Source organism: Clytia hemisphaerica, unplaced genomic scaffold (genome assembly GCF_902728285.1).
Source record: "Clytia hemisphaerica strain Z4C2 unplaced genomic scaffold, Clytia hemisphaerica genome assembly, whole genome shotgun sequence".
NCBI classification, from domain to species: Eukaryota; Metazoa; Cnidaria; class Hydrozoa; order Leptothecata; family Clytiidae; genus Clytia; species Clytia hemisphaerica.
The window spans coordinates 1,166,973-1,182,273 of record NW_027104383.1 but is presented as its reverse complement, the minus strand read 5'-3'; the positions used below and the strand labels follow the sequence as shown (position 1 = coordinate 1,182,273).

Below are 15,301 nucleotides of genomic sequence, written 5' to 3'. Positions count from 1 at the left end.
CTATTCCGCCCGAACCAATGAGGAGACTATATCTCAGTCCTTAATTTTGACAAAGATTAATGTCATCCTTTTTTTGAAAATATTGCCCACAGTCTCCTTCTTCAAACATTCTTCCGAATTTTCAAGTCCAAAAAGAAAAATCAATCACTTGGAATTTCAGCCACGCAACCAGGTACGCTTTAAATCAGAGTAAGCGTTAAGTCAGAAAAAATAACGGTAATTACCTCTTCTGGGCGAAATCCGAATATTCTTTTATATTGCTTTGGAGTTCCGGGACTAAAAGTAAAATCAAGTTATAGAAATAAGCTTAAAAAAAGACTGAACAAGCTTCATGCTGAATGACCTACCTGAAGATTGATAAATAAGAAAATAGGAAAAATGGCAGCAGTAGTAAGAAAATGCAGACAAATAAAACAAGTTCAAAGCACTTTCAAATTATTCATGATATGCACCATTGCAATGTCTTCCGTTCCACCCAATAGCTGATTGGTTGAAAGTGACGTATTGGCTGCTTTTACGTCACTTTCAACCAATGAGCTATTGGGTCCATGATGTAATGTCAGAAGACATTGCAGTGGTGCATATCATGAATACATCCTTTCAAATAGTTTGGGAGGTTGGTTTTTATAATGAAGCGATAAGCTATTGGATCAAAACGATAAAAAGTTTAATTTAAAATTTCATTATCTATTGGTTAAAAATTAAAGTTAATAGCACTTTCTAATAATGAGATTTTTAGGCACTTTTTGGCACACATTTGCACAAAAAGTTTTTAATCGAAAATCGGACTTCGTCACCTATTGGGTAATGTCATTTTGCATCATTATGCAAAAAATCAGCCGTGAATTTAAGGACCTCCGAAGTAATGAGCGATGTTTCACTTACTCGAGTTTAAAGAATGCAATGTAGAACAATGAACCATAGAAATTAACGAATTGGAAGAGATACATCTTAAATGTGAACAAATCGTCAAACATAGTCTGTGTTTTTGGCATTTCTTAAAACAAAAAGAAAGTGTAAAAATATAATAAAAATGTAAAAAGGTTTCTAATTAATTTGCGAAGCTTTGCGATATTTATCCAAAACAATGCAAAATATTTGTTCTTATAAGAAATGCAAATAATCCATTCCAACGCATCCTTTTAAACTATACATACTTTCGCTGATGATAAAATAAAATGATTGTCTTACCCCACTCCGTCAGAATGTGTGCCAGTCTTTCGTATAGCTAGAAGAAAATTACATCTGATTGCTTTTTCAAAATAAAAACAAAAGAATTTAAATTATTAGTGAAGTATGACAGGGCATTATAAGGGGACTTTTGATAAATAGCGTAGAAAAGTAAGAAGGCTAAAAAGGCTTTTTTTAGCTGCTCGCTTCGCTCATATATTCTCCTTTGTCAAAAAAGGACCAGCGTCATCCAATAAAATAAGAGAAGGCATCTCCTATGTAGGGGATTTGGAGCCACTTATTTCCTACATCCTATATAGTTTTTAAACAAATGCTGGATTGAAAGCAACATCATCCGCAAGATTTTTCGAAATATGCAGCGCAAAAAGGAAAAAGCACTAAAATCAATCCACTATCCGAAATGCGGCGGGAATTTTGAAGGCATCGCTTACCTGAGAAAGGTTGAATATTCTTCACAAGCTTTCTGTTATATCTAATTGCGCGTCATACCCTGCTTCGCTAGGAAGTCTCTACTTCCCTAACAGGTCATTGCGAGAAAAAATGTTATTAATTTACACAGAGGACCAGGTCATTTGAACTGGCTTTTCGACAAACGAAGTTAGATCATCTCGAATAAAAGAATGAAGAATCAATTCATACCTTATTCAGAACCATAATGAAAACAAGATTGATGAGGGCGGCAGTGGAGGCGGCGATAACACCCACCCATGATTGATCCAATGTGGAAGAGGTGGATATAGAAGCGTACACCGCTATACGGTATAAAACAACGGAAAGGATACCAACAACTACTAGAATTATCTGAAGAAAAACAAGACTTTGAAAGATTGAGCTTGATTGCCACTAAAGCTGCTAAATAAACATCGAAAAAAATCTAACTTGTCTTTTCATTTGGAAAAAAAAAATTCCAACTCTATTCTTTCTAAACTATACAGCTAGATTTATTTGCTACAAAGATAGGAAAACACAATAGTACAGAAAAGTATATACATACCATAAGGCCTATACAGTTAATGGCGACTGTGTATCGAGGACATACTGTACTGTTCGGTAAGAAAGCTTCTTCTTCCTAAAAAAACAAAAATTTGAGGTGATATAATATTAGCCAGTATTTCATTAGTTTCATTTACCTTATTTTCTCTGTCTGAAAAAGATGGATGGTACCAAGAAACTCCCCCCCTACTAGTTTAAAACCAAAGAATCACCTGTGTTATAGGGTTCAGCCTCAATGTAGTCACTTTAGCTTCGAATTGTGGTCTAGGTTGTTCCTGAAAACGAAAGTGATTTAAAGATGATTAGATTACGATAGTGTGTTGACAGTGATTATCTTTAAATGGAATCTAATTAAGGTATAACGATGATGAGCTTTTTACAGCATGCTAAATCAAAAATCTGTTTCTATTAAATGGTTAGAACTGAACCGTAATAAAATAGTTTGTTCATGTTAATGTATGCTTTAGAGGGATTGAATGTCTGTTTTGTGGATACACTTTAGTATTTTCTTTACGATATTACAAATTTATTTGGTAGAATTAGTCTGTTTGGAGAGTTTTGGATTGTTTTATAGTAGAAACAACCGGCAAATTTTAACGACTTTTTTATGATAGGAACTTGAAATGGTTTGCAACTATGGTTGTATGTTGACCTTGTGTTCTAAGGAAGAGTTTCTAAAGAAGGTAGGAGATAGATGACCCGTATGTGCTTAACTATCAGTTCTGTCTCTTGAGGAACCACACCCTTGCAAACCCTTCATCAGCCTAGGTTAAGGAGCTGTTCCATTCGGGAATAGCTATTATTAAACCAGTTAAAGTAGATATCCAACAGGAGGAAATAAAAAAAATCAAAAGTGCGTACCTCTTCATCTTCATAACCAATCAAATCCCAATCATATTGTACTTCTGATTGTTTACGCTTCCAGTGCTCCAAAAAGAAAGTGGCTAAAGAAAAAATTTTGTTTTTGGAAAGTTTGAAAGGAGTTTGTCAGATTCTTACAATAGGTAATACATCGCTAGGCTGCGCGAAACCCCGAAATTGACGGGAAAATTATACACAATACACATCCCCTATATCAAAACATATCGGAGGGGATCTGTGCAGCAACAATGGATGATAATCAGTGGAATCATCAATTAGTAAGCGATAAATGCGAGTTTGATGAACCTATCCAAATTTATTCAATAAAAATGATTCTTTTTTGCAACCGACTAAGTACATGTTGAGACTTCAACTTAAAGCTGAAAAAAGTTAAGCCTTGACTTTACTAGTGGGTCGATGAAAATCGATAGTACCATTAAAATGAGCAACTTACCCCAAAACGACATGAAGATGGCGAAGACGATGGTGAAATCGTTGTCAAACACATAGGTTAGCTGAAAAGTGAAGAGAATATATTTGTTATTCATCCGTGGTAATTATTAGAAGTCCTGATGAGAACCACACCAAAATCAAGATTCTTATTCTAAAATAACCCATTTATTTTTCATAGTTAATAGAATAAGCTTCTTTCTAAATATACATTTTGATAAAAGAATAAAGTGTTTGGAAAAGACAGATCCTTAAAAGAAGCGAATTTTTTCCCTCGTGTTTTATAACGACAAAAAATAACTTTACGAGGTCTAAAAAGGGACGCACAGTACACATCACTGGAGTATTTGTTTGACTTAAAAATGTACCTTTGTAAATGAGCAGCTATCTACTAGAGTGGTGTAATCGCATTTCTCGTCACAAATCGGACACATTGGAAGATTCAATTTCTTGTTGCACAGTTCATCACTAAGATGAAAAATTATAATCAATAAATACTTCGAATGATTCGCAGCCAAGCCAAGCCAAGCCAAGCTTAAGAATATTATCTGTATAAGTCCAGTTAATTTTTGACACAAATGTCGAATCTCTTGGCACCAAAGTCGAAACAAATCTCGGTAGGAGTATATCTACTTCTAGTTCTTTGAGAAACAAATTCTCAATAATAAGAAAAGACATACGCAGGTTTGTATTCGCTTAAGGTGGCCAGTCCAAAAATGATGACCAAAAGACCCATTATTGCAGCAGGAATCAACATTCCGGTGTAGTATCCTAAAATGAAAATTGAAATTTTCAAAAATCGACTGATATGAATTCACCAAAATATTCAGGTCTTTTGGAATCCGACAACAGACTTTCAATCTTTACATAAAAGACTCACCTAACCAAGTAAAATAAAGTCCAATTTTCTCTCCAAAGTATCTCCTAAAATAAATAAATAAAACCATTGCTCAAAGAAAATTTCGATTCGTAATGATATGAATATTGAAGTAAAAATTTGTTTGAGTCAAGTCAAGTGAAAAAGTGTTTATTCATACCTAATTAAGTCAAGTGGCTGTTGTTTGTACCATCTACCAGGCCTTGCCCAATGCGCATACAACAACTAAACAATGAACAAAGCAACAATCAATTGAGATGCAAATAGCAAAGTAGTTAATAGATCGAATAACAATTTCAAAAAGGATATAATTTACCTGTCTATCAGTATGGTCTTTATGTGTCAACTCAGACGACTGGCTTAAATACGGACCCTGAAATAAACATGAACATTGTGAAATCAAGAATTATGTCAAAGTTATGGCGTCTTAACTTACCTTGGAAAGCCATGGTCAAAGCATATCACAAGATATCCTGTTTCTGTGGCTGAAAGTTAAGTCTAGCATGATCGACATGAATGAATCATACTCACCGCGTGTAAAGGGTATGCTGCTTTATAAGAACCGTTTGCTATTAGTCTTGCAGTGCCTGAAAGTTTGAAATAAAGAGCGATTTTTATCATTATAGATGTAATCGTCAGTCGTGCAAAATTTCTCGAATCTGATTGGTTTAGAGGAGTACAATTAATCGTTAATTTCACTACCACTCTTGTTGCACTCAACGGCAGAGGGACACTTCAACTGTGTAGCAATAAAGTGACTTTAAAAGACAAGAAATTTTGCAATGCAATATCTTCTCTTAAATTAAAACAAAGAAAAATCGCACTGCAATGTCTTCTAAAAATTATTTTGAATTTTTGAATTTACTGACGATTACCTCGGAATCGTATGGTTTGTTGCAATCAACGATGAATCACTCGACTCGTAACAAAGGAAAAATACCATGATTTGCATTCGTTCATTCCTTTTGTTACTTGTGATTAATCGTTAATCGTTAATTGCACTCCAAACCATACGACTACTAGTTCTAATAGTACTTATTTTAATAGACCTTATAGCGAAGATAAAAATAGAAAAAGTATCCTGAACATTTATTCCTGGAATTTAATTTATATTGGCAAGAATGATCTGATTATGTGGATACCTAGTTGGTAACGTTTGCGCTCATCATATCGACATTTTTCTAAAATCCTATGTACCTGAAAAAAAAAAACAGAACAATTTTAAGTGCATTTGGTTTAGGAACTTAAAAAGTATAGAATATAGTATAAAGTAAACCGAAAGAGGTGAAGATCAGGGATCTTGGTTGTACTGTGCAGATAGAGACTAAAGAGATAACTTCTATTGGTTGCTACTAATAAACATACCACTCTGCTACGTTGGGAATTTGAAAAAAAATCTTGCTTCTTTGCAGGAAATCGAAATCTGTAAAGAAAAGAAGACGTCAATGATCATTTTGAAGACCAGAATGATCAACTTGAAGTGGCTAAATAAAGAAGTGATTCTATAACATAAAATTACCAATCTTAAATTTTTTATCTGTAGCTCTTTGAACAACGAAAGATACGAGTGTTTGTTGCGATGAAGTGAAAAAAGTTCAGGCCTTACTGGTCGATCCTATCCATTCTGAACGCACAAGTATAACAACTCTGTTCTTCAGGGATATCTGCTTCCAATTCGAAGGGATTAAACCAACATAATTTGGACATCATTCTTTCAGTAAAAGTTCGAATATCCATTTCATTCTCCTGAAATTGGCATTCAAACAAAAAACTCAAAATAAAGCAAACATTGAGAGTTCACATGCTTGGGACAGCTTTTGAGGAACTGTGACAACAATGTATTTATAAAAAAGTTTGAGAGTCATCTGATTGAGTATGACAATTTCTTTATGGGCAGAATAACAAGGTCAGAAATAAAACTCCCTTGGGACCCCAAAATATAACAAATTTGAAAGTTGGAACCAAAAACGACTAATACTATTCAAAGGAGGATTTTCAAACAATGCTTCTAATCGATATGAGCTACAATCAATAAATTTTCCTGTTGATCTGGATTTTCTGTCAATGCTATCGTACTGAATAACAGGCACAAAATAAAACAGTAAAAAACTTGCTAAACAAAACAGGACATCCCTATATCAATACTCTGACTCTTTCTGCTAATGAAAACCTTTTTTCCAAGTACTTTAGATCAAACCTCAACAATTATAATGTCTCCACAATCATGTCTCATGTCACAAGTGCTTTCTGTGATTCTCCTGTAAACTACCTCTCTTCCACTACCTTTCTTACTTGGTTTGACCTGAAAGAACAATTTCACCATTCAAATTAAACACATAAACTGGAGAGCCGCATAAAATTTGATTAATAAACAGGGATAGTGAAGATTCTAAAGCAAACATACAGATAGTTTAGGGTTTCTTTATAAGTAACAGAAACATTAAAAGGACAAGGTACATAGAAATATACCAGAGAAGGAAAACAAACCTTTAAGGGCATCTTCATTTTATACTCTTCTGCTTTTTCACACATCAACTTCCATGGAATGTGAATTTTAACATACTTTGTTTTTCCATCACACGAGTTCTATGAATTGAAAACGATTCAAAATATTAAGGAAAATAACCAAAAAAAAGCCAAAGAAAATCATTTCACAATAATGGTAAGCTTATTAAATGGTAGGCTCATTGTAAATCGTGGGTTTATTAAATGGTAGGCTCATTAAACTCGATAAGTGCAGTTAGACAAAAATGATGGTAAATAGTTCACCAAAGTATTCTTGATAATAATATATCTTTTAAATTCAAAACATTAGACTTCACCTCAACATCTTCAGTCTCTAACTCAAGACCCAATCCTCTCAAATTCTCTTCAAACATTTCTCGTTTGGAAGTTCTGTTTTTCCTGCGGGCTTCATCCATGTCAAAAGGCTCATATGCCAGGATATAATCTGAAAGTTTAGAAAAAATGTCCATAAGCCAAAGTCAGTTGAGTCTTTATAAATGAAAGCTGACATAATAAGGAAAGTGCAGAAGAATTAATATCTATGACTAAACGTTAAGTTATACCAGAAAGATACTAGAAAACATAGGAAAAACATAAACAAAAAACCAACCAATTTTCCTTTTTCCATCACGAAACATAGTGGATTGTTCAACATTCACCTTTAAGAAAAAGAGGAAAAAATAATATCCTAAAACTTTCTTCTCTTGATCTGTCTTGATGCAGGTTTTTATAGCAACTAAAGAATAATCAGAAAAATTTACTTCAAGGTAGTATGTGTTAAATATCAAATATAGATCACGTTTCACTCTCTTTCTTAATGAAAAAGAAAAGAAAAATAATTTGAGAAAAGTTTCTGTAGTGCTCTTTTACACACTTCTAATTATTTATTAATTTTTCAAAGGGAAGAGAAGGAAAAGTTCTGGATTAAGTTCTAAAACCAAAAATTCAAAACAGAACCTTCATTAAGATTTCATGAGTTATTTTACCGGTTCTCTTGCATCACCAATCTTTTCTGAATCTTGTACACTAGAATCATCAACCTTATTTCTGGAGCCAAAAGAGGTTTTCTTGGGAACCTCTGTTTCTAGAGGGGTTGGTTGATTTTCATTGGAGGGCATACTTGGTACAAAGGGAGAAGCACTGCCAGGGTTATAAACAGGATTTTGCGTTGTACTTGGGTTTCCATATGGGATTGGAGGAATAGGAGTTGTTGGTCCAATGCTATCGAAACCAATACTGTAGTTCCCCCCGCTGCCTGGAGGAGGTCCATAACTGGGATTATTGTATCCTAAACAAAAAAGAAGCAAAATAGTTTAGACACCAGGATGTTTTTATTATAAAGTAAAATCAGTCTGATATATCATTAAGATAAAATCATTTTTCCACTGAAAAGTTAAAAGATAAACAAGAAGCTAAGATTTTTTTAATTAAAATTGAAAGAAACTAAGGTTCGAAAAACAAAACATGATAAATTATTGAAGACCTGGATGGGTTGTGGGAGGTGCAGGTGTAGTTGTTAAAGCTCCATAATCATAGCTTGTTGATTCAGGAGGTAGCTTTTGTCGTGTAAATCCTGCCATTAGTGGTGTATTCCCTTTATCACTCATCTTCTAGTTTGCTAAAAAGGAAAAAAAAATGTTTAGAATTAATCTTGTTTCAATTAAGAAAAAGGAAGTGCATTTTTAATTAACAAGCTTATTATTATGATTTTTAAAAGTCCATTAAAGATCAAAATATTGGTTACTACAGGTTGTTACAAAGATTTAATTAGGTGATTTAGCGCAAAAGTTCCTCATTCCTAAATGAAGTGATGATAATTTACTATTTGTAAAATTATTTATCTTCCGTTTAGGTAAAGACAAAATGAATAATTGAAAGCAACAAAATAAATTTATTGAAAGGTATTTACAATCTTTTCATCTTCCAACCGAACAAACAACAGCTTGAATTTCTATGTAAAAGTTGTTTGCTGTTTCCAAGGATTTAAAAAATTATCATTTTAACATTTTAACCAGTAAAAGTTTAAACTAGTAGCTGCATGATCTCAAAAAGCTAAAGCCCTACAGCTATTTTAACAAAAAGTAATCTTATTAAGTCAATGAATTCACTTATTATTGATAAGAGAAGATAACATTCCATCTCATTTGTTTTAATTATTAAGGTCTCCCTAGTGGAGCTTTTAAAGTTGAACCACTGAAAGCTAAGCAGGAATATTATAAAATATGCATTTTGAATATTTCTTATCGAGTTCTAATAAAAAAAGCTATTGTAAGCTTACATTTTCATTAAGTTTTATAAAATTTTGTCAAAAGTTAAATTCTCACTTCACAAACCAGATCATCTGATATGAAATATACCACTTTTTTGAATAGGAAAAGTTTACTCTGCTTACTTTTGTTTCTTCATTTTATTGGTATATAAAATTTTACTTGATACACCTGAACACACAACACATCATCACACCCGGTTCTACAATATATGTAGTTCTGTCAATTGGTTGAAATCTACAATATATGTAGTTTCTGATAGCACAGAATCTACATATTCTGTAGTTTCTAGAATTTCTACGTATTTTGTAGAACCGGAAAAGATGGAGTATTGCTCCACATATAGGTCTATATTGTATAAACCACAATGAGAACCACTAATTCGAGCACGCACTATCTAGACAGTTAGGGTCAGGGTTGGAGCTTGAATTTAACTCAAGCACCCACATAATTAAAATCGTTGACACTTCTACTTATTTGGTAGATTCTGGAGTGATTTTGGCCTGTTTTAAAACATTACGTCACTATTAGAATCTTCTAAGATATACATATTATGTAGATTTTGAAATCTACATATTATGTAGTTTCTGATAATACAGAATCTACACATTTTGTAGATTCTAGAATTTACAGAACTACATATATTGTAGAATCGGGTTGTGATACTGGCCTGGAACACAATACTTATAAATAAGGGCTACTTTTTTAAAAGGATAAAAAAGAATTGACTCTTTATAAAGATTTAGACATTTCCTTGAGGCATACAGACCTGCCAACTCTCATGCATTGAGCGTCAACTCTCATGCATTGAGCGTGAGAGTCACACATTTCAACAGTGTCTCAAGCAACTTTTGAAAAACTTGATTTCTCACGCAATCTCACCCATTTTCGATTTTTGAAAAAACTTTCTCTGATTTCCCAAATTTTGGCAAAAAAGTCTCCCTGAATTTCCAATTTCTAAAAAAATATTTCACCCATTTTCTGATTTCAGGAAAAATGTTTTCTGATATTCCCTTTTTGGAAAGAAGTTACCCCAATTCCAATTTTCGGAAAAAAGTTTTCCTGATTTTCGATTTTGAAAATAAAAAAACCAGGCTAAGATTTCAGATTTCACTTGGAAATCTCATGCAAAATGGACATCTCAAGTTGGCAGGTCTGGGTATAGGTTAGAATCAGGCTTGCTTAGATTACTTGGCAATACTGACATCTTCCTCATTTACTTGAAAAAGTGACCAGTAGATCATATTGATAAGCTAATACTTTAATGGGATAAATTTTCGCGGGGATTAAATTTCGCGGTTGAGCTCATCCGCGAAATTTTAAGATTTCGCGGGGATTAATTTTCGCGGATGAGGGATTTCCTGATTTTTCGCGGGGATTTAATTTCGCGGGTTGGGGTACAAAGTAAAATTTTTGAAAAGGGTCAAAACATTGAAATAAAATTTTTCCAGGAAAATTAAGAATTTTTTTTTTAAGTAATAAGAGGGTGTTTTGGAATAGGGCAAGGAGATATGTATTACAACTATCAAAAGTTGAATTTGAACTTCCATGGTGCGGAGCTAAATTTTCATAGCCCATTTGGGAAAAAAGCGGAAGAGAAATTCGGGATAAGAAAATTAAATTGAAAATGAGTTAGATTTAGTTTCTCATGTCAAAACTGTTTTTGAAATACAAAGGGAATAGAAACAAAATATGAACGTAGTAACTGAATAAAGAAAATAAACAATAAAAATAGAAATTTCGCAGATTGCAAAAAAAATTCAAATTTTTCGCGGAAACTAATTTTCGCGGATGGGCCTTTTTCAAATTTCCAATGGGACTTATTTTCGCGGATGACACCCAAATCCGCGAAATCTGCGAAAATTAATCCCCGCGAAAATTTATCCCATTAAAGTATTGAAAAAAAAAGACTAAAAGTAAAATTTTGGGTAGAAACTCCAGCATCAAAACATTGAGAAATACAAGAACTTAGTCTGGTCTCTGGTCTTTAGCCTGAAATAACATTGGAATATGTTCAAAAATATGAGGCAGTGTTTGGTACTGCAAAAAATGAAAATTTTGAATTTGAAATTCAAAAATAATTATCCATTTCAGGAAAATAATAAATAATAATATAATAATGTTTTACAGATTTCCAGGCCACCGTGCATGCACATGGGCCTCTATAAATCGCTCATACATTGGTTTGGTTTATTACAAAGATTACTAAACCGATCTTGTTTTACAAAATATCTTTTTTAAATATAATCCTCCTTGAGGACTTCCTCGCACTCTCCATTTGTAATCGCTCTGCGGCATTGCTCGATTTCTCTCGTTTGCTTTACTTCTCCATTCTTTTACTTGGTCTCTTTCCATTATTGTTAAATCGTCTGTGATGCTCATGTTGGCGTACTTGTCGTACTGCTTCAATTCCCTTAAGTTTCTCATAAATTTGTATTTTACATGCCCGCCATTAAATACAACTTTGATTGGTCGTGTACGATTTGATTCTTTACCAATACGGGAGACGTAAGTTGGCTCTGTGTTTATTTTAACGTCGTTTAGGAGTTCGTTTACGAAATCATTTTCATCTCTATTGCCATTCTCTTCCACTCCATGGATGATTTAACTCGTCATTGGTTTTCGTGATTTCGGCAAAACTTTTCTTTGAATTTGTTTTCGTTTTTTTATCTGTAGGTTTCGCATATATTGTATCTTCGATTTTAGTGGTAAGTTTAGTTTCCAGCGCTAAAAATTGAGCTTGAATTGTATCGGCAACATGGTTCCTTTCTTTAACGTATCCCTGACATCTAGCTTGTAATTCTTTAACCGCAACATTCAACTTCCTTTCATTCTCGTTTTTCACCTTGATAATATTTTCGCACGCTTCAATTTCTTTACGGCTATGTGTGCAGCTTTTGATTTTCTCTGATTGGTCCAAGATTTTTCGGTGTAGCTCTTGATCGATGGAACAGCAATTTATGCATTGGTATTTTCGATAGCCTTTATTCAGGAACATTTGTATTTGGTAAGATGGTAGTCCTGTGCATGCATAATACAGTGTTCGTTGACATTTATGACATTCTAATCTCATTTTGTCGTCATCTTTTATGCAATTTTGTTCTGTACATCGATTTGCAACATTTTCGATTTCATCTCTTGTTGAAATTCTGCTAGGCGATACCGTTTTTTGTTGAAATTTGGTCGTTTTTTTCATGTTTTTGTATTTTATTAAAAATTCTCCATTAAAAAAAAAAACGAAGAGCGCGACTGATCTGTTCTGACGTCAAATATTTGAAAAAAAACAACATTGTTACTTTTTAATCAAACAAGTGTATTTTGAAGTAATCTTTTAGCTAACTAGGTCAGCGTATTTCAAACACACTGTTTGCAACCGCCCACCAAAAAAGCTATGGGAAAGAACTCTCTATATTCGCATTAGATATACACTAATCACTTTGTTCAATTTCCAACCAGGCATCGGCTTATACACAGGTCCTGTCTGCTTGTCACTAAGACAGAATCGTGGTGCTGACACCAAGGAACATGAGAACGAATCATAAACCCATTTTCAGCTTTAAAAAGTTTATAACTTACCGCCTGTTAAAATTTTTTTCAAAGATTTGAATCTTGAAATTACATCTTAACGCTAAATATACTTGCGGTTTGAGAGGGAATAATATATGCATATAATATTTGTTGATGTATTTTCTGTTCTCTATCATTCATTATCTTAATATAATAATTTACGTTAGAAAACTGAATTAACAAAGAACACAGTAACATAATTACCAATATTATCATATAATAGCAGGGCTGCAAATTAGCGTCGGTCATCGGTCAATGTCCGACTGAAAAAGCTATTTGACCGACTGAAAATCTTTTGTGTCGGTCATGATGTCCGAATGAAAAAAGAAATAAACCATTAACTTGAGAGTTGAAAATAAATCTCTTACACCCCTGTCTCTTACTTAGCCTATTCTTTTAATACTCGCTTCCTTTGTAGCTTCCAGGGTGTTTCTAAGTTAACTTTTATCGACTTGCTTTCTTTGTTGCTTTCTTTGTTACTTTCTTTGTTTCTAAGATCATTTTTATCAACCCACTTTCTTTGTAACTCTTTTAAGGGTGTTTCTAAATTACTTTTGTCAACTTGCTTTCTTCGTAACCTTCTTTGTTTCTAAGATCACTTTTAGTAATTTGCTTTCTTTGTAACTTTCAAGGGAGTTTCAAAGTTAACTTTTATCGACTCCCTTTCTTCGTAACTTTCAAGAGTTTTTTTAAGATCATTTTCATCAACTTGCTTACTTCATAACTTTAAAGAGTGTTTCTAAGTTAACTTTTATCAACTTGCTTTCTTCGTAACTTCCAAAGGTGTTTCTAAGATCACTTTTATTGAATCAATTTCTCTGTTATATACAGTAACAAACTGTTCAAAGGTAACTTTTATTTTTCCTACTCGCTTTCTCCGTAACTTTAAAAAAAAAAATACACTGAATGACCGACAGGATTTTGAGTTTGACCGACAGGATTTCATTTCTGTCGGACATGATGTCCGATTGACTAAAAATATTTATTTGCAGCCCTGTAATAGACTACTCTTACTGACTACTGCACTTCTTTTATCGCTATTTTTGGTCTTCAAGTTCACCATGTTTTAATACTCATAACACATAATCAAAGTGCATCTTAAATCACAGATCCGACACAAAAATAGTTGAGCCTTGAGGAAGAGAATGAGATGTAGCCTACAAAATATTTATAGGCAGTTATCCAGACAAAATGTGTTACAAACTAATATGTTTACAGGGTCAAATTTTCAAATTCAAGAAAAATATGAGATTTAATAATGTATTGTCTTTTTGATTGGTTTTTGGTGTTTGTATTTATGTGATTGCTGTGTTTGTGTTTCTGCTTGACTTTTTAAACTTTATGTCTATTGGTTTGTTGGTTCTTTTTCGCATAAAATTCTCATTTCTTGACAGAATGTTTGATTGGTTTGATTTATATATTTAGAAAAATTGAAAAAAAATGAAAAAAATGTATAATTATAAAAATATTAGTCCCTTTTTATGTTTCATTAGGTTTCATCTTTATTTTATTTAGTATTTTCAACACTTGCTCTCCTTGAGGTCAGATCTCTGATCTTCACCATATATATCTACACTGTAAGACACCGCCCTCAGACGGTCGATCAGTCAACAGAGAAGCAATACATGCACAACTATCAGGTCCATGCATCTTCAGAACACTTGATAACAATGAAGAACACACAAAATCGATAAAATTGTAATGTCAACTCAAAATTCACATTTTTACATAGCTACTACCTTTAGGTTAAGAGCTATGGATCATGTACCTCTTATTTAAGATTTATGCTATTTCGTTTAAATGAGCATTCAAATCAACGAACAAACATAAATGAACGAAAATATAATAAAAATGTAACAATATTACCAAACTTACTTATATTCTTGTTACTCTTGTTAACTAGGCAGATCCTTGAGACCTGCAAGCTCTTTTATTATCCTATGATGTTCCTTGTGTGTTTTGTTTATAGATATAATAGCTTCAGTGTTCCAGTCCTTCATACTAGCCAACTACTTTAGTCTGCAAGTAGTAATATAACTATGAAAATAGACAGATTTAAGCCTTTGAGTGATCCCTTATTGGTCTACTTGGCCTGTTAGGTTTTGTCCAGATTTTGTGTCATTACAGTTATCTTTTATGTTTGGATGTGCTCCTTTTTTACACTACAGGTCTTAAAAGCATTTTAAAAGGAGTCTATGCTGATCTTAGAGACACAAATTAGTGATATAATTTGCAACATTGTTAGAAAAGTTCCAAATCTTTTGTATAGTTGTTATAATTTTATTGTATTTTGTAATAATAGAAATATTTTTCACCATTTTTCTAAATATTTAAAGTCAATTAAGATCAGTTAAGATTTGTGTTTCTTCCTGTGTCTACATTTTATTGATCTTTGAAAAAGTTTCTATGAAAAAGGGAATTTTAAGCATGTCAGAGTTTCGGTTACATTTCATCATTTTAATGTAGGAAAGGAAAGCTAAAACCTTTGGAATGGATTTGTCAAGAACAGTTTTAACAACGAGTAAGGTTTTAGTTTTGTAGTTGAAATTTAAAGAGTTGATAAAAGTTGGTAGCTTTCCTCAGAAAAAGT

The 15,301-nt window shown here is 32.9% G+C and overlaps 1 protein-coding gene across 4 annotated transcripts in view; it reads right to left on the bottom strand.

Moving 5' to 3' along the window:
• Nucleotides 1-15,301, bottom strand: part of LOC136819204 (anoctamin-4-like) — a 40,241-nt gene that overhangs the window by 7,671 nt on the left and 17,269 nt on the right. For 2 of the 4 annotated variants that reach the window (XM_067075420.1, XM_067075418.1), the window contains exons 2-24: nucleotides 8,361-8,495; nucleotides 7,864-8,165; nucleotides 7,488-7,536; nucleotides 7,195-7,322; nucleotides 6,860-6,958; nucleotides 6,570-6,674; nucleotides 5,979-6,118; nucleotides 5,738-5,795; nucleotides 5,515-5,569; nucleotides 4,904-4,959; nucleotides 4,689-4,745; nucleotides 4,533-4,597; nucleotides 4,376-4,419; nucleotides 4,176-4,266; nucleotides 3,864-3,963; nucleotides 3,500-3,560; nucleotides 3,046-3,128; nucleotides 2,397-2,459; nucleotides 2,186-2,260; nucleotides 1,831-1,992; nucleotides 1,192-1,228; nucleotides 886-997; nucleotides 225-276 (exon numbers count right to left, since the gene is read on the bottom strand). In XM_067075420.1, the coding sequence (XP_066931521.1) occupies nucleotides 225-276; nucleotides 886-997; nucleotides 1,192-1,228; nucleotides 1,831-1,992; nucleotides 2,186-2,260; nucleotides 2,397-2,459; nucleotides 3,046-3,128; nucleotides 3,500-3,560; nucleotides 3,864-3,963; nucleotides 4,176-4,266; nucleotides 4,376-4,419; nucleotides 4,533-4,597; nucleotides 4,689-4,745; nucleotides 4,904-4,959; nucleotides 5,515-5,569; nucleotides 5,738-5,795; nucleotides 5,979-6,118; nucleotides 6,570-6,674; nucleotides 6,860-6,958; nucleotides 7,195-7,322; nucleotides 7,488-7,536; nucleotides 7,864-8,165; nucleotides 8,361-8,484 (2,118 nt within the window). In that variant the 5' untranslated portion in view covers nucleotides 8,485-8,495. Of the gene's footprint in view, nucleotides 1-224; nucleotides 277-885; nucleotides 998-1,191; nucleotides 1,229-1,830; nucleotides 1,993-2,185; nucleotides 2,261-2,396; nucleotides 2,460-3,045; nucleotides 3,129-3,499; nucleotides 3,561-3,863; nucleotides 3,964-4,175; nucleotides 4,267-4,375; nucleotides 4,420-4,532; nucleotides 4,598-4,688; nucleotides 4,746-4,903; nucleotides 4,960-5,514; nucleotides 5,570-5,737; nucleotides 5,796-5,978; nucleotides 6,119-6,569; nucleotides 6,675-6,859; nucleotides 6,959-7,194; nucleotides 7,323-7,487; nucleotides 7,537-7,863; nucleotides 8,166-8,360; nucleotides 8,496-8,786; nucleotides 8,809-15,301 lie in introns of those variants that run through there. The other 2 variants (XM_067075421.1, XM_067075422.1) reach the window with 2 other exon arrangements.